At 43.9% G+C, this 18,334-nt stretch overlaps 1 protein-coding gene across 2 annotated transcripts in view; it reads right to left on the reverse strand.

Moving 5' to 3' along the window:
• Positions 1-758: 758 nt before the first annotated feature.
• Positions 759-18,334, reverse strand: part of CNIH3 (cornichon family AMPA receptor auxiliary protein 3) — an 81,624-nt gene continuing 64,048 nt past the window's right edge. For both annotated transcript variants that reach the window (XM_048843338.2, XM_048843340.2), the window contains exons 4-6: positions 9,521-9,633; positions 5,015-5,158; positions 759-2,960 (exon numbers count right to left, since the gene is read on the reverse strand). In XM_048843338.2, coding sequence (XP_048699295.1) covers positions 2,933-2,960; positions 5,015-5,158; positions 9,521-9,633 — 285 coding nt within the window. In that variant the 3' untranslated portion in view covers positions 759-2,932. The remainder of the gene's footprint in view (positions 2,961-5,014; positions 5,159-9,520; positions 9,634-18,334) is intronic.

Genomic DNA, 18,334 nt, shown 5'->3' on the forward strand with positions numbered 1-18,334 from the left:
TATTTTTTAAAATTCCATTGAAAACACTGTTTGCTGGCTCCTGAAGAACATTGCAAAAGAAGGGGCTACATTTTGTTTTAATTTTAGAAAGTATTTGCTTTTGAGGGTTATTGATCCTAGAGTGTGCTTGGCTGTTTCCGTATTCAAAAGAGTATTAATAAAGCTGATATTCTTAGTTAAATAATTTTTTCTTATGATCGTGATATTGTGCAATATAGGGAAACTGTTAAACACTTACTGTTTCCAGTCCATTTTTACATTATTTAAAAAAATACTTATCAGCTTACAAGGCAGGTGTGGCAGGGGGCAGGACTTGGACCCATTCTGGGCACCACCAAAAATTATACAAACCTGCTGCCACTGAGGGTGAATAGAAGTAAAGGTGGGCAGAGAGTAGGCAGAGTTTATGCCCTGCCCCCCACGATGCACCAACCAGCACAGCTGAGCCAGCTCAGAGAGAGAAATAAGCAGCACCAGCAAAGGGCTGGCACAGAGTACTTCCCTCTTGAAGCAAAGGAGAAGCAGGAACCAGATTGTGACTTTCAGAATCACAGTCAGTTTCTGCCCAGGTTCTGGGACAATGGAGCCCTGCCACACACTCCCCTGACTCAGGTTTGATTCTAGCTAGTTTCTTGACCAAGGGCACACAGCAGGTCAACTGGAGAGTTAGGGACAGAACCCAGACCTCTTGTCTCTTGCTCCACTCATGATGCCCCTCTTAAAGTAAGGCTGGCAAAACTAGACATAGAAAAAGATAATTTCAGTCTTGCAAACGTTTTTATTCTTTGCCCTTTGTGACACACATCCCTCAGCTCCTTATACTGGTTACGATGCTAGGCCATTCAGTCACAATACAAAGGAATTCAGATTAAGTTTCTGGATTGTTTACAGTAACGAGACATTTTATCATAAAACAAAGCTATTTTACTTTAAAAACAAAACAAACAATCTGTTCTACTTACTGTACCATTTGATAAACTCTATGGAATCAAACTTGCCTTTACAAGAAAACTGCAAAGATCTGGTATATGTTTGAAGAGAATATAGCATTCAGATATGCCTGCCACTATTTTAGCATCTCCATTTAGTAAACAGGGCTGGTTTGCTACTATGTGGTTCTTGCTTCTTTGGAGGCTGATCCTGCAAGATGCTGTGAGGGATCTTTCCTCAGATCCCTTTGACCTCACACCCTCCACCAGACACAGCTCTTAAGCTTAAGGCTACAAGCAGGGTTGTGTAGGGCTGATGTAGCCAGCCCTATGCCACTCAAGGCTTCCCCTTACATTAAGGAAATCCTCAGCTAGCTACTTAGGCCAGCTTTAAATCTGCTTTGCATTTCTAGCACAGTTCAAAGCAAATTTAGTGAAGGCCAGAATCTGGCCCCATATTCAAACAATTCACCCTTTGATTTGATTGAAAGTTTTGCCTTGAGTAGAGACAAATGGCCCATCCTGCAGTCCTACTGAGGTCAAGGAGATTACTTGTGAGAATAAGGGTTACGTGTGAGTAAAGCCAATGGGATCTGGCCAAATAATATTTATGGCAATTAAGTATCTTTATAGTGACCTACTCTTCTTTGGAATTGTGTAGTTTGAATATCTCTGTATTACATTGCAGTTTTCATTTAAGAAGTATAGGGCTGGACTTCTCAATGAGATGAGAAGTTAAATTACTGTTTACATTACCTTTTGTTTTCAATACAATAGCCAGTGTGTAAAATACTTTCCAGAAGCGCAGCACCCTAGTCACAGGTTTCAAACAGTTTACCTTAATATATATTTATAGCTGGATTGTGTGTGTGTACATATATATTTATTCATTCACAAGCACACACAGTCCATCATATCAACCTGTATTCTAAGATGAAATAAAAACATTTGCATTCAATTATTTTAAAAAGGATTGACCGTCCTTCACAATACTTGTCCAATATGTGGGGAAACAAGCACTAAACAGCCCATTAATTTCAGATTAAACTGGACAACACACATGAAACAGCATGAGAAAATTACAGACTAAAATAATCTGGTCCTTTACAGGTACAATATCTTGTATACACCATTCTGGTGTGTAGAATATTCATGTTATACCATTCCATAATATTGTGATTTTTAACAATTTTTTTCCCCAATAAGAGGAAAACTATGCTACTGGATGGTTGACAGAATTAGGTCACAACTGAATGCATTTTAGACATAATTGTACCATACATAAACTGTTGCATCACAGATGGAATATAAAAATATATACCACTGGATATTCAATCACAGGAACAGTATATTTTTGGAACTCACTGCACTACCAGTGCAAGTTATTAATTTCTTTGTCATGGGTGGGAAAAAAAGCATTAAAATCACTTAATTGTCAGATACAATAACTCTTTTTCCTTGGAGTCAGATGAACATCCTTGGATAACTGACATGAATCCCACCTTGATTCCGATGAGTGTTCATGCTCAGAATGCTGTGTATTTAACGTGTGTATTAGCAGCATCCTTAGCCACCATTCCCATGGATGGTGATCCTCGCCCTTCACTCTTCAGTACAAAATAGTCATTGAGAAGCTTTGCTCCTTGTGAAATAGCAGTTTGTGATGAACCAATTTCACTAAGCAGCATCTCCCATCAGATGCCAATAGTTCTTTGACTTTGCTTCCACATGTAATAATTTTTTGCTTGGTTTTTTTTACAGCCACAGACTGGGATACACGGAGAAGCAGAAGATAAGGATAGTTTACTCAGCCTAGTCTCCATGGTACTCCAGAGCCACAGTTGGCCATTATTCTTACTGTATATGTCTTTCATATACTGTATTACTGCTCAGGTTCAAAGCTTTCCTCTCCTTGCTATTCTTTTTACCAAGCATCACTGTAGGCTGACTTGTCCTTGCTCTCCATCCTTTGTTGTTCCCAGTCTTTAATGATGATTTTTGAGTTAAGAGCTCACTAAAGTGTAGATCATGCTGAATGCAAAAGAGAAAGAGCTAATATGAAAGCGTCCCTTTGAAGTATGCAGAGCACTTTCATTTTTATAACCTTTACCCTCCATTCCTAATTTTTGACTCTAACGGCCTATGCCTTCCTTTGCGATACTGGCTCACGTTCCTTCCATCTCTCTATAGCAACTGAATTACGGTGGATTCAAGATTAGTATCAGAAATCACTCAAAATGCTATGAACTCATTAGCCATTTTCCATACAAGTTGTGTATGAGCTTAATAATGGACAATGTCTGAGCCTGAAAAGTGAAGAAAATAAAACCATTCTACTATTGTGTTTGATCTTTGAAATTTCTGCCAGCCATTCCCAGAAGGGAAAGCAGGGTTTCCACTGAAATGGTGTTGTTTCATTTCTTAAAAGAAAAAATCTTCATGCAATGGAGCAAACATCAAAAATAAAGAGATCAGTTGGACAGGATACATATATCTTAAGTGTAACTCTGTATAACTATGAAATCATATTATACTACCACAGACCTGCTTCATTGTATCTCCATCTCTGATAATATAGGTAGGGGTGGCATAGGTGATTCTGTAATTTACACTAAATTGCTTAGGGCCAGATTGGAATGGTAAGTTTCTGGCCACGTTTTAGGATGACAGAAATGAGCGCTTCAGAAGGGGCTGAGCCCCGCAGGGAATTCTGAAAACACTGTAACTAGCTGATACTAGTCTGCTGGCCAGTACAAAAGGGTGAAGGAAAAGGTACTATGGCTCTGCCTTCTCCAAACAGGCCAAGGAAGGGATGGGTGAAGTTAGCACTGCCAGGAGAGCTAACAAAGCATAATCCCTGTCCTTCCCACTCAGACAGTATCTGACTCATGCCAAGGGGAGCAGATGGGTAAGAGGGGGCAGGACCCTTGTGCCTTCTCACACAGATTTGGCCAGACATAATTTTGCTCTTAGTTATTACTTTTTAATTTAACTGCCACAAATTTTAACATGCAGCCTGCAGCATTTAGACCTCAGGATAATGCTGTAATTGACAAGTGAGCAGATATTACATTATCACTATTGCTAATCAGGAAGGGACATTCAGCCTCCCACAGCAGTGTATTGATTGAACAAGCCCCACTTTACAAAGCATTATGCAACATAAGGGTGCTTGGAGATGGGGTACCGGACATGATCCCAGCTATGAGAGAAGTAGAGGGAAAACTAAAATAAAATAACTTCATTTAAAATTAAAAGCATGAATTTGTGTTGTCAAGCTGCTTTAGTGTAATTACATGGCTCCTACCAGCAAAAGTGCAAGGATCATGCAGGTGTCTCCTTAACTAGACATGATCCCTGCATATTCCTTGCATCAGCCATTTTCGTCTCTGCCCTTAGTAAATGTGACAGTGTAAGGGGGAGGGGTGGGGTGGAGCTGTCCATGGACCTGGAGTCTTTCCTTGACCTACAGTGACATTCGGATGAGGCCTTATCTATCTTTATAATGCAAGGTAGGCTGGCTCAGGATAGGCCACAGGAGAGGTACTGCCAAGCGCACCTTACTGCTGCAGACCAAAGCATGCACCTGCAGCCATGGAGCCCCCTTTCTAGTGCTCTTTTAAGTGTTAGGTAAGAATCAACTCGCAAAGCATAGGGCAGGATTTGACCCTAATATTATATCTTATTAACAGCTGATGTAACTTATTTGCTATGATATCAATATAGAGTGACATCCATCTAAACAGACTATCCAAAGGACCAAAAAAAAATTAGTTTCCTAGCAGAGATAGCTTTTTGACTGAAGGTTGAATGAAACTGTATTGGAAACCTTAAGGATGCATTGGGGCCCAATTCAGGAAAGCACGTAAGTACATGCTTCACTTTAAGTCCTATGACCTCAATGGGTCTTAAACGCATGCTTAAGTGCTGTTCTGAACAGGGATCTTGTCCTGAATCAGGGACTGAAATGGTTACTCCAGACAAAGGGAATGAGGTTGTCTGTTCTTGTTGGTCTATAGCGCAAGCTTAATTTTTACATAAAAAACAGCTCTGTACCACTTCCACATGGGAATGATCAAGCTTACCAGTAAAGATAGTAGAAGAAGGAAAGGAGATAGAAAGCTAGTTTACACCATGCTTCTTTCTGACAGTAACTCAAGGTGTCTGCATTCATGACTGCAGGTGGATCATATGCGAGCTCTGAACTATCCGCTGGGCAATGGAAATACCTGAAAGAGCAAGAGAAAACATCTGGAGCGACATTAATATTCTCAATCAAATTTTTACAGGTTGCAGGTCCTCATGGCCTGGATCACTAGCCAGAGTCAGGAAGAAATCCCATTTCCTCCCATGATATAGCAATCCACAGTAAGGTTCAGTGTGGAGGTTTTAGATCTTCCTCTGAAGCATATGGCATTGGCCATTGTTGAAATCTGATACTAATCTAAATAGATTACTCATATATCCCTGTAGCAATTAATTCTTGTGGACTTCCTATGTTCGATTAACTGTTTAGAAAAATACATTCCATCCTCCTTATAAAAAAAGAAACGGAGTACTTGTGGCACCTTAGAGACTAACCAATTTATTTGAGCATAAGCTTTTGTGAGCTACAGCTCACTTCATCGGATGCATACTGTGGAAACTGCAGAAAACATTATATACAAAGAGACCATGAAACAATACCTCCTCCCACCCCACTCTCCTGCTGGTGCCACAAGTACTCCTTTTCTTTTTGCGAATACAGACTAACACGGCTGTTACTCTGAAACCATCCTCCTTATGTGACTGTGACTTACTCTCTAATACTAATATGTTATGAGTGGCAGTGTTGTCTAGTGGTCAGAACAGGTAATCAAGATTCCTGAATTCTAATAGCAGCTACGTCACTGACTAACTGCATGACAACAGGTAATTCTCTCTGAACCAATAAGCACTTCAGTTTATCCATCTGTAAAAAGAATGTAATAATACTTGCATACCTCATATGTAGGACCCTACCAAATTCACAGCCATGAAAAACGCGTCATGGATCGTGAAATCTGGCCTCCCTCCATGAAATCTGGTCTTTGGCGTGTTTTTACCCAATTACTAAACAGTTTTCACAGGGGAAACCAGCATTTCTCAAATTGGGGTTCCTGACCCAAAATGGAGTTGCAGGGGGTCGCAGTATTGCCACCCTTACTCCTGCGCTGCCTTCAGAGCTGGGTGGACGGAAAGTGGCAGCTGTGAGCCGGGCACCCCGCTCTGAAGGCAGCGACCTGCCAGCAGCAGTGTAGAAGTAAGGGTGACAATACCTTGCTATGCCACCCTTACTTCTGTACTGCTGCCTTCAGAGCTGGGTGGCCGGAAAGTGGCAGCTGATGATTGAGGGCCCAACTCTGAAGGCAGCAGCGCAGAAGGAAGGGTGGCAAAACCATACCAGGCCATCCTTACTTCTATGCTGCTGCTGCTGGCAGCTGCTCTGCCTTCATTGCTGGGCTCCTGGCCAGCAGTGGCTGCTCTCCAGCTGCTCAGCTCTGAAGGCAGCACCGTCGCCAGCAACAGCACAGAAGTAAGGGTAGCAGTACCCCTCCCCCCTCCCCCACAATAACCTTGTGACCCCCTCACAACTCCTTTTTGGGTCAGGACCCCTTCAATTACAGCAATTTCAGACTTAAAATAGCTGATATAATGAAATTTACTATTTTTCAAATCCTATGACTGTGAAATTGACCAAAATGGAACTTGAATTTGATAGGGCCCTACTCATATGGCATGTATTATATGGCTTAGTTGCATTGTTATATGGCTGAAAAATTTGCCACCAGAATAATTTTTGAATGGAAAATGACTTTTCTGCACAAGGGAAATTTCCATATTTGTTGAAAATGTTTGGGTTTATAACAAAAGCTCAAAAAAAAGAAGAAAAATGTTGAAGAAAATACATTGATTTTGTCTAAATTATTTTGTGGGGAAAAATAATTTCCTGATCAATTCTAGTTAAATGCTTTGAGATCCTTAGATAAAGTATTATTATTACTGTTAAAAATACAGGATAGTAACCGATTATATTTACATGTTTATTTAAAAACCCACCCATCCTTTTAAATGATGCAGAGCCAGCACATAGCCAACCTATGGAACAAGATGTTTAACTTCTCATTAATGATAACCATGTCCTCTCTCCCTCCTTCCCTTCTAGCATTTGTCACACTCACTCATCTTTATATAGACTGCAGATTCTTCAAAAGGGGCCACAGGTGAAATTCTGGCTCCACTGACTTCATTGGGGCTATGATTTCACCCCACATCTTCCTGTGTCTTTGTACAGCACTTGGCATAATGGACCCTGATCCTTACTAGAGGCATAATAATAAAAGTAATAGCATACATACCCAGAAATCTCTGCAGATAAAGATCGACTGTATTCCCCCCAAAGCATGACGATAAACACTTGCCATCCACAAACAACATTTTTGCCTTGCACATTAAATATAATTTTCACACTTGCCAGACACCTGTTCTTGTGACACTTGAGGTGTTCCCCTCTGCGAAAACTGTGTTGGAAATACTATTAGCTTTCATGTGTTCAGCCCCACCAGAGAGAAAGCACATTCACAACTCCATCAAGCTTTTTGAGAATTAGATTGTCACTCTAAACTCAGAATAATACACGGTGCCATTCCACTTGTAATTAGTACTGAGCTTTTGTAGCAAATACCACGAGAGAGCTACCGCTCTTTAGTTCGAAACCAAGATACTCCTAATTATCTTCTTCACTATAACCCTGCTCTTTGTACTGCTACACAGCAGTGGGTTTCTGCTACATTCTTTAGCCCTCCTGATATAAAGAGACCCTGACAAGATAAAAATGATGTAAGTCTTTTTAAATTTTTATGGGAATGTAGTGCTCCTGAAAGGTGCTATCCTGACAGCACTGGGAATTAAAGTCCCTTAGTTATCCTAAGGACAGATGGAGGGCTGATTCTTTGCTAGGTTGAACTGGGGGCTTGGCTACCAGGGGGCTGGCTGCAGTTCCCTGATCCTACATTGTCTGGCTCTAGCATAAATTAGAGCTGTTGAAGAGAAGCTTTACCTTAAGCAACTAATTCTTAATGTCCCTCAGTGATCTTAACCAGTGGAAGATCAGGCATAGAGCAGCTCCACGCCACCACGTCCCACTCCTGCAATGCCCCCTCCCTCCCACTGGGATGGGATGGGGGAGGCTGCCTCTGCCAGTTTTATACTAATGGAAAACTTGTCTGCAGACAGCTACAGCCAGAATCCAGCCACTCTGCAGAGCAGCACAAAGTGGCTGGAGAAGATCAGAGAATCTGGCCACAAGTAGGGTTGCCAACTCTCCCATTTTGGCTGGGAGTCTCCTGGAATCGGGCTTGATCTCCTGGAGGCTACTGAAGCCAATCCAGGAGATTTTAGGCCACTAAAAGTCTGGTGGTGCAGCAGGGCTAAGGCAGGCTCCCTGGCTCTGCGCTGCTCCCGGAAGTGGCCAGCATGTCCCCATGGCTCCTAGGTGGAGGTGCAGCCAGGGTGTCCCCGCGCGCTGCCCCCACCCTGAGCGCTGACTCTGCAGCTCCTATTGGCCAGGAACGGGGAATCGCGGCCAATGGAACCTGCAGGGGAGGTGCCTACAGGCAGGGACAGCATGCAGACCCACCTGGCACCCCCTCCTGTACCCCAACCCCCTGCCCCAGCATCAGCCTGGAACTCCCTCCCACACCCAAACTCCCTCCCAGAGCCTGCACTCCAACCCCCTGCCCCAGCCCATGAAAGTGAGTGAGGGTGGGGGAGAGTGAGCAATGGAGAGAGGGGGGCTGGAGTGAGCAGGGGAAGTGGCCTCCGAGAAGGGGCAGAGCATGGGGTGGGGCCTTGGGGAAGGGGTGGGGAAAAGTGTTTGGGTTTGTGCAATTAGACAGTTGGCGACCCTAACCACAAGTACAGATAGTGAAAGTGGAAACATCCCTCAGACTCCCCCCATCAATGATCCACAACCCTGATGGAAGGGTTGAGAGGGTAGTTTCGTCTCCACACCCGAAATCAATATCTCTAGATAGCAGACTCTTTCGGGCCAGGACTGCCCTGTGTCTGTACAGTGCCTAGTGCAATGGTTAGTTTCACTTTCATATTCTAGTCATTTCCTGGTTCTCATGCACAACTATGCTGCTGTAGTATTTGTGTTCCAACACTGTGTAGGAATAGTTAATTAACTTAATCTAAGATTTTATTTTTTTATTTTATTTTCCTTTCACCCCCCCCCAAAAAAAAAGTCATTAAAATATTTCTTTTAATATTCAGGTTTGTAGAAACTTTAAAATCCATGCCATCCTCTTCACTGGAACCTGAATGCCTCATGTTTTCCTCTTTCTCCAGACTGACTGTTAAAGTTTGAGGCCCTTTCATCTTAAAAGTATGAACCCACAGCAGAACTGAGTTTCATCCACCTGTGCAACTAATGGTACAGAAAGGGAGATTGGAGAAAGAAATCCATCCTTCGTGTTACTGCCGTGTTTTCATTATCCGGTGCCATATACACGTATGTTGATTGGGCAAATGAGGGTGAGAATAGTCCAGTACACAGAAGACAGCCTTACCTCCAAAAGTGATAAAAAACCAGAGGAACATTCAGCCCCAGGGTTAGCCATTCCTGAGCACACAAGAACATGATGCAGAAAAGGCTATGGATAGAATACTCAGGCAGCACGAGCTGAAGAAAAGAAAAGGCAGAAGAGAACAGGTCTATCAGAAAAGCATCTCTGTGATTTTTATAGTTTAAAACAGCTTTTCAGTAGACTAAGCATATCTGCAAGTCTGATGGGTCTATGAGAGGCAATGTGGTCTAAAGAAATGAGCACAGGATTGAATGCTGAGTTCTAATCTTGACTCCACTCCAATGACTTATTGAGAGACCCTGGATCAGTCACTTATCCTCTTCTTGCTTCAGTTTCCCCTGTCTGTCAAATGGGGATTATAATATTTGCCTATCTCGCTGGGGTGTTCTGAGAATAAATGAGTGAATGGTTACAAAGAGTTATTCCAAGGCTAAGTATTATAACTGAACCATTTGAAAAGAAAAGTGGAGATCTAGTACTGAAGTTTCACTTTTGTTTGGGATTTAAAGTGCCCTTGAAAAAAAACCAGAAGATTGTTTTCAACTATTTCGATTTTCTATAACAGGATTAAATCACTGGGAGACTCATGTAGATATTAGAGAGCAGTTTGTGCCAAACTCTTGTGAGAAGGGAACCTTGAAAAGTCTCTCCCTAGTAACAACATGGCTCCAAGTGTCAGGGCTCTTTGGACCCAAGACGTGGGTCATTTCTCAGAGAGAGAAACTGGGTGGACATTAGAAACGCTCCTACCATCAACGCTGGTGGAAGTGAATAGGTAGCAACAGGGAAATAAAATTTTAAGGAAGAAAGGCTCCTGTAGACAAGACCATAGAGCCCTGTCACTATCTCTACTGCTTTTCCCCTTTCTTAGTTGGTCTTTTTCTCTCATTTTCTCAGGTGGTCTTTTTTACAACCATAAAGATTCATTTGCCGACAGCAATCATTTTTCACCAGGCAGAAACCTTTGTAGGCATCTTGGCTTCATGTCTTGCAGTGTCTTGGAGCCCCCACAGCTAAGGTCAGGCTGCCCCACAAAAGGCATTTGGAGTTTGGTTGGTACTAGTTCAGCTGCCACAGGGACCCCCCTTTGGAGCTCTATCATGGTATTGTAATGGAGCCCAACCTTTCCCTTTTTTCGGAATCTTTTCATCTCGCAGTCACAGAACTTTTATTTATCTTTGGAACTTTTAACACATGTAGAGACATCTTATCCTGTGCCAGTAGCTTCAGTTCTAGTACCCTCAAAGCTCTATCTCCTCGGCCAGTGATCCTTAAACTTTAGTATTGGCAACCCCTTTCACACAGCAAACCTGTGGGTGCGACCCCCCCCCTATAAATTAAAAACACACTTTTTTATATTTAACATTATTATAAATGCTGGAGGCAACGCAGGGTTTGGAGGTGGAGGCTAACAGTACGCGACCCGCCATATAATAACCTTGCGACCCCCTGAGGGGTCACGACCCCCAGTTTGAGAACCCCTGTCCTAGGCAGATGACAAATCATGGCCCAACTATACAGTTTGATTCCAGACTCAGGTAATTTATCACTGCTGCTTTTTTCGCCTTCTTCAGAATTTGATTTATAGTATAACACTAACCTTTCTAGCAAGGGAGATTCATCACAGTCACAAATTGTAGATACAAAGGTGCTTAATCGTGGACATATATCTGGCTAAGCACCCCAGCACTGAAAGTGGATTACTTAGCAATCATAGAATCATAGAATCTCAGGGTTGGAAGGGACCTCAGGAGGTCATCTAGTCCAACCCCCTGCTCAAAAGCAGGACCCATCCCCAATTAAATCATCCCAGCCAGGGCTTTGTCAAGCCTGACCTTAAAAACTTCTAAGGAAGGAGATTCCACCACCTCCCTAGGCAATGCATTCCAGTGTTTCACCACCCTCCTAGTGAAAAAGTTTTTCCTAATATCCAACCTAAACCTCCCCCACTGCAACTTGAGACCATTACTCCTTGTCCTGGCCTCTTCTGCCACTGAGAATAGTCTAGAACCATCCTCTCTGGAACCACCTCTCAGGTAGTTGAAAGCAGCTATCAAATCCCCCCTCATTCTTCTCTTCTGCAGACTAAACAATCCCAGTTCCCTCAGCCTCTCCTCATAAGTCATGTGTTCCAGACCCCTAATCATTTTTGTTGCCCTTCGCTGGACTCTTTCCAATTTATCCACATCCTTCTTGCAGTGTGGGGCCCAAAACTGGACACAGTACTCCAGATGAGGCCTCACCAATGTCGAATAGAGGGGGACGATCACGTCCCTCGATCTGCTCGCTATGCCCCTACTTATACATCCCAAAATGCCATTGGCCTTCTTGGCAACAAGGGCACACTGCTGACTCATATCCAGCTTCTCGTCCACTGTCACCCCAGGTCCTTTTCCGCAGAACTGCTGCCTAGCCATTCGGTCCCTAAATCCATCCCCTAATCCATTCCCATATACCTGTTCTTAATAGCCTTTTTAGGGTTTTAGTCTTTTAAGTGATCCATTATCGGTAAAATGTACAAAACTGGTAAATCTGGAGGGAAACTGACCTCACTGACTTCTATGAGGCTACATGGACATAAGGCAAGGCAGGATTTGGCCACTGGAGACCAAAGTCCTCTGTTTATCCAGGGATCAGGATTGTCAGGGCCAGTAGCGGGGCAAGCTCCCCCCAACGCTTCTCGGAGAATGTGTCTGTGAAGAAGTGGGAGACATCTGTATTATTTGGGCCTCTCCTTTTGTCCCTCCAGGCCCATGAACATGATACAGTTCTGTGGTGACCTAGAATCCTACTTTCAACATCTCTGACTCAAGGAATATTTCCAACACACCTCTGAACAACATACTAGCCCACAGAATCCTTCCTACCAGCACTACAAAAAGAAGGATTCTGCATGAACTCCTCCTGAAGGTCGAAACAGACTGGACTTCTACATAGATTGCTTCCGTTGACGTGCAAGGGCTGAAATTGTGGAAAAGCAGCATCACTTGCCCCATAACCTCACTCATGCAGAACACAATGCCATCCACAGCCTGAGGAACAACTCTGACATCATAATCGAAAAGGCTGACAAAGGAGGTGCTGTCGTCATCATGGATAAGTTGGAATATGGACAAGAGGCTGCTAGGCAGGTCTCTAACTCCACATTCTACATTACTCTCTCATCACACTGAGGTTTACCAAAAGAAACTACACCATCTGCTCAAGAAACTCCCTGAAAAAGCACAGGAACAGATCTGTACAGACACATGCCTAGAACCCCGACCAGGGGTATTCTATCTGCTACCCAAGATCCATAAACCTGGAAATCCTGGACGCCCCATCATCTCAGGCATTGGCACCCTAACAGTAGATTGTCTGGCTATGTGGACTCTCTCCTCAGGCCCTACGCTACCAGCACTCCCAGCTATCTTCGAAATTTGTTAGTCTCTAAGGTGCCACAAGTACTCCTCCTTCTTTTTGCGGCTACAGACTAACACAGCTGCTACTCTGAAACCAGTGAATATTATGTGTACCTCTGCATATATAATTGTCGTTATGCTGTTTGCTACCCAGTTTCAAAAGGTTAACTACTGAAGGAGCTCACCCTCAGCCTGGCAGACAATGGCTGAAGATAACCCACTGACTAGTACTTAAATACAGGTGTCAATTCCTTTGAAGTTTTACCTCCACAGTGCTCTGGTCAATAGGCTGGCTGGTAACTCTGGGGTGGGGGAGGGAAGAGGAAGGAACTCCAACTGGGGGAAATGAAACAAAGAATTGTGGAGGGGTTATAAACCTCAGTCCTGAAGTTGAGAGGGACACAGAAGGAGGCGGTGAGTGCTGGGGAGCAAACTGACCTTCATTCCCTGAGGCGTCTTGGATAAGTTAGATGTAACCTTTAGGTAAGACAAAGGCATGTAGGCTGTGTGTTGTTTTAACTCTTTTCTCCAAATGCTGCATTCCTTTAGATGTATATCAAGAATATTTTGTTTTGAAGAAGCTGATCTGAGTCACTGAGTCCCCTACTGGTCACAGCTCCCAAAGGGGATCCATGCAGGCAGCCAAACATAGTCAGGCCTGCAGACTAATCATCTTTGGTACACAGGATGCTATAGCCTGGAGACGGCGAGTCAGGGGACTCCGCCCTGAGAGAAGTGAAAGTGCAAGACCTGTCACTTCACAGGGTGTCCAGAGAGAAACGGAGAGAGAGGTCAAAGGTACAGCTGGTCCTGAACCATAACAGTGCCCAGGGATGCTGGAACAATTTGTGGTACTGAGTACCATTGAACCAAACGGTAAACCCTGTATATAATGGAAACCACTTCAAGGTGGGGGCGGGGAAGGTGGCGTGGCAGGACTCCCAGACCCCTAGTTCCACCACCTATGACAATGCCTTAGCTCTAAGCTGGAGGAATCATCCTAGGGCCTGAGCCAATGCCCAATGAATTTAATGTAAACTTTCAATTGACTTCAGTGGGCACTGGATTGGGCTCCTAGAAAGGAAAAGGTTTGTTCAAAATCCAAGCCCACTCAGTCCTTGCCATCTCTTCCAAGACAGTCCATTCTGGTAGTAGTTTTTCTAATGTGGGTGACCTGTTCATTAGGAATTAGGCTGAGAGCACTAACTCATTTCATACAGACCACACAGCAGCTGTCAGAAGGTACCCACTTTAGGATACATCTGATCTGCTCTTAATTTGAACCGGTGACCTAGGAAAGGAAGCCTCCAAATTCCATTACTAATTGGTCTTGAATAATGTAGTCCCTGAGTGAATGGTGTTTCAGTGTTTCTTTCTCAAATCATGGTGACTGTTATATAGACCAGACACCATAATATGCAATTCTAGGAAAATTCAAGGTACCAAGATGATAGATTTAGCGACAGTAGCCCTGGAACATTCCAACAGCCAAATTCTGCACTCAGTCACATGTATGTAACCCCACAGGGTTGCAGATAAAATTTAGTCTCAAGTGATGACCGCTGGACACAGTTTTGGCATCTTTTGAGATAGGTGCTAGGGTATGGGACTGGAGGAGAAAACTGTCAAAGTAAAGCAACTGGTAAGACACTTCTGCTGTTGGGCTGCTCTGGGCCCTGCTGCTTGATGAACAGCAGTGGTGATGTAGTAGCCCAGGAATGCTGCCTGCTGACATTCACCAGAGGGAAGACCTTGAAGGGAAATCTGAGAAGAAGATCAACAGCTTGCAGGACCAAAGTTCATGAGCAGAAACACAGGTTAGTACAATGCATGGAAGCAGAGGTAAGGAAAATGCATTATATCCTACTGTTATTTAAGTAGTTTAGGGTAAGTTTGTGTTTTGGTCTATTGAATATAATTTGTTTACTTTATGAAAAAGATGCTAATCCCTTAATCAAAACCCATCATTTGTACCAGGTGCCCTTACAACAATTACAACGTACAATTTAATATAGACAGAAAAAAAAATCGCTCATCTCATCATAAATACCTAATCTCCCAGTGCACCAGACAATGAATACACACACACACACACACACACGTACGTACTCTCCTCAGAATTCTAAGAGAAAATAGAACCTTGCAGCAACTCCAGGAGTTTACAGATCTGGGCTCTGCTGGACTATGGCACAGGAAGGTGACTTTCAGAGTCAGTCTCCCTTACAGACAACACCCTCATTTTCCTCGCAACTTGAACTCCCCCACGGATCAAAATTGCAGCAGTTGAGCTACCTCACAGCTGAGGCAGTCTCTCAGGTAGTTCAATCCCAAACCATTGGGCTTCTTGTTTTCTGTATATATGTTGTTGTTGTTCTGTTTACAAAACATCCATGGCTTTTTATATAGTTATTTGCCCTTTTGTCATTATTCTATTGCATTGGAATTGATCTTTCTTGTATGTGACCACACTTATAGCACATTACATCATTTTCATGGGAAATGAATATTCTAACTTGGTCCACTGTTGAATAATGCCATGTTTGAACAGACACAGAAGACAGATTATAGTAGTTACAACTGGAAAAGTGTAGTGGTGGCGGAATAAATATTACAAAACCTTCCTTGTTATTAATGGATCCTGCACCTATTTGGAAAATCACCTGTCACAGCCAAGTCAGACCGTTCAACCAGTTATTGCTAAGTCACTCACTTAAGTGCTAAGAATCTGATACTACTTAGAAGCCCTTAGCTCACAGCTAATGCCCCCAAATATCCCAGAGCAACAGGAAACCCCACAGTTTTTCCACTTCTCGAGGAGGACCCACTCCATCCCTGTGAAAGTCTCCCCCTCTCCACATTATTACTTGTCTTACACCTCCAATTTCAAAAGCCCTTCATACCAGGCACCATTCCTTCTTTCAGAGAATGGCCAGATGGGATTCCCTTCCAAGCCCATCCACGCCATTCTTTATCCAGCTGTTAACTGACATAAACTCTCCTGCTCCCTCTAGAGGCTGAGCCTGCATCCTGAGGAATAAAAGGAGAAAGGACATTGAACCGGAAGCTAGGTCTCCTTCATGTGACACAAAACTGTTCATTAGCCAAGTGGAAACAAGTCTGTTTACGTTAAGAATAGATCAGTCCCTTTCCATCCACATAGCAGCAACAAGCAACTGCAAATGATGCATATGCATAAAATCTGTCAAAGACCCAAATCTGGGCCTGATGTAATAGGGTGCAACTCCATCAGTGGTGCTGCATCAGTTTATACCAAGTCTGTGTTTGGCCTAGAGACTCTTTTTCCTTCCACCCACTGTAACTTGAACTCTTTTTATCCTCCACACTGCAGGAACAGTCAGTGGATGGACAACATCCAGGTCATAGAATCATAGAATGTCAGGGTTGGAAGGGATCTCAGGGGGTCATCTAGTCCAACCCCCTGCTCAAAGCAGGTCCAATCCCCAACTAAATCATCCCAGCCAGGGCTTTGTCAAGCCTGACCTTAAAAACCTCTAAGGAAGGAGATTCCACTACCTCCCTAGGTAACCCATTCCAGTGCTAAAGGTCCCCCGAATCCATCTCCTTTGGGAGTCTGGAGATGTCTGAAGCACCTCCCTGATGAGGTCTGTGCTGAGAAGTTTGCAATTTTTTCCACATGATCACTTACTAAAGCTGAGTGGTGGAATTTGTCTGCATTCATGCCAGTGGAAGAAGGGGGGGGGAGCGGAATCCATGGTTTTCAGAGCAGAGAGTTAATTTAATTTCACTTTAGAGTCCATCTTAATAGAGCTCACCCAGTACGAGCAGGGTTTATTGAGAAATATCAACTGCCAGATTAAAGCCTTTGTGAGAATAATAACAAGTGATCACCCTATTTGACAGCTATTAAATTGTGCTAATTGCAAGCTATAGACCAAGCTGGAAGAATTCAGTGCAAACTAGTGGAAGAAAATGAACTGGATTATACAGAAAAATAGTGGCACTTTGGAAGTGTGTGCGATGCTCTGGAATGGGCACACATCCGGAATGCATGCACTGTAAATGTTTGCTCCCTTTATCACAGGCACCGAGATGCTTGGTGAATTGTGTATAAACACACCACATTGTACACACATATTACGTTTTAGCATTTTCAACGGTCTCAAATATTTTATTCAAGTGCAAGTTCCCCTCTTGTCACACCCACACCTGTCTGGGTGTCTCTCCAACCCACTTTAAATGACGCAAGTGTAGGGTGACCATATGTCCTGTTTTGGCCAGGACAGTCCCTTTTTTAAGCCCTGTCCCGGGCATCCCAACATTTTTGGCAAAACTGGGCGTTTGTCCCATTTGTTCTTGTCGACTGATCATCAGTTGGCAAAAGCAAACTGACAAATGCACAGTTTTGCCAAAAAAGTGGGATGTGACCCCTCGGGGCCATGGAGGAATTTGCAGGGGAGCAAGCGGCAACACCAGCCCCATGCAGGAGAAAGGGCTCAGGTAAGCAGCTTGGGCCAGGCCGACACTGCAGGCAGCAGGGGGTCTTGGGCCAGCCCCATGTGTAGGGTTGAGAGGGCAGCCTTGGGCCAGCCCTGTGCCAGCAGGCAGTGCGGGTGGAGCTCTCAGCCTGGTCCTGCATGTGGTGGTGGTGGGGGGGCCTCAGGTCAGCCATGTGAAGTAGGAAAATTTCCTTTGGGAAAATATGGTCACCCTACCCAAGCAACACAGCTTCCACCACTTTCTTTGGGAGGCTGCAAAACGTGGTTGGCACTAAGAACAGGTTTGACCAAGGCCCCTGGGTTGCATGCTTACAAAGTCCATACTGAGTCCGTGACAAGATTTATAGCTTCCCTCCTCCAGCAGAATCCCCAAGAGAGTGCAGGTGACATCAACACCAGCTTTGTTTTCAAGTAATTCGGCAACAGTGACAAAGGCTGGGCTGGCCGCCCTGGAGACTGAAGTCTTCTAATTATCTGCAGTATAAGTACATGCCTCGGGAACAGAGGTGCACGCTTCCTTGCACTGCCTCACCAAGGTGCCTCAGTCATAACCAGGCAGGACCTGGTTATGGGGCAAGAGGATGATTCAGTCCCCAAACCCATCCAGTCTTTGGCCATTTCCAAGATTGGCAGCAAGACTGACAATTAGTACCACATCCATTCATTAGGAACTTGGAAACCACCATCTCATTCATTTCACAGACAAGCTCATATTGATGAAAGGGCCTCAGGGATCAGTAAAATGATGTTCAGACATCTGCCTTTCAGGCCACATCCCTGGGGTCTGCCTGAGGTTGGCAGTTTCATGAACATCGAGTAACGTGCTCACAAGAAAGACACCGACAGGTCTCAAGTACAATCAATGTCCACCTGAGGAGGCAGAAGCCCAATGGGAAAGTGAGCAGGAGCTGTTATGC

This window comes from Caretta caretta, chromosome 3 (genome assembly GCF_965140235.1).
Source record: "Caretta caretta isolate rCarCar2 chromosome 3, rCarCar1.hap1, whole genome shotgun sequence".
In the NCBI taxonomy this organism is placed as follows: domain Eukaryota; kingdom Metazoa; phylum Chordata; order Testudines; family Cheloniidae; genus Caretta; species Caretta caretta.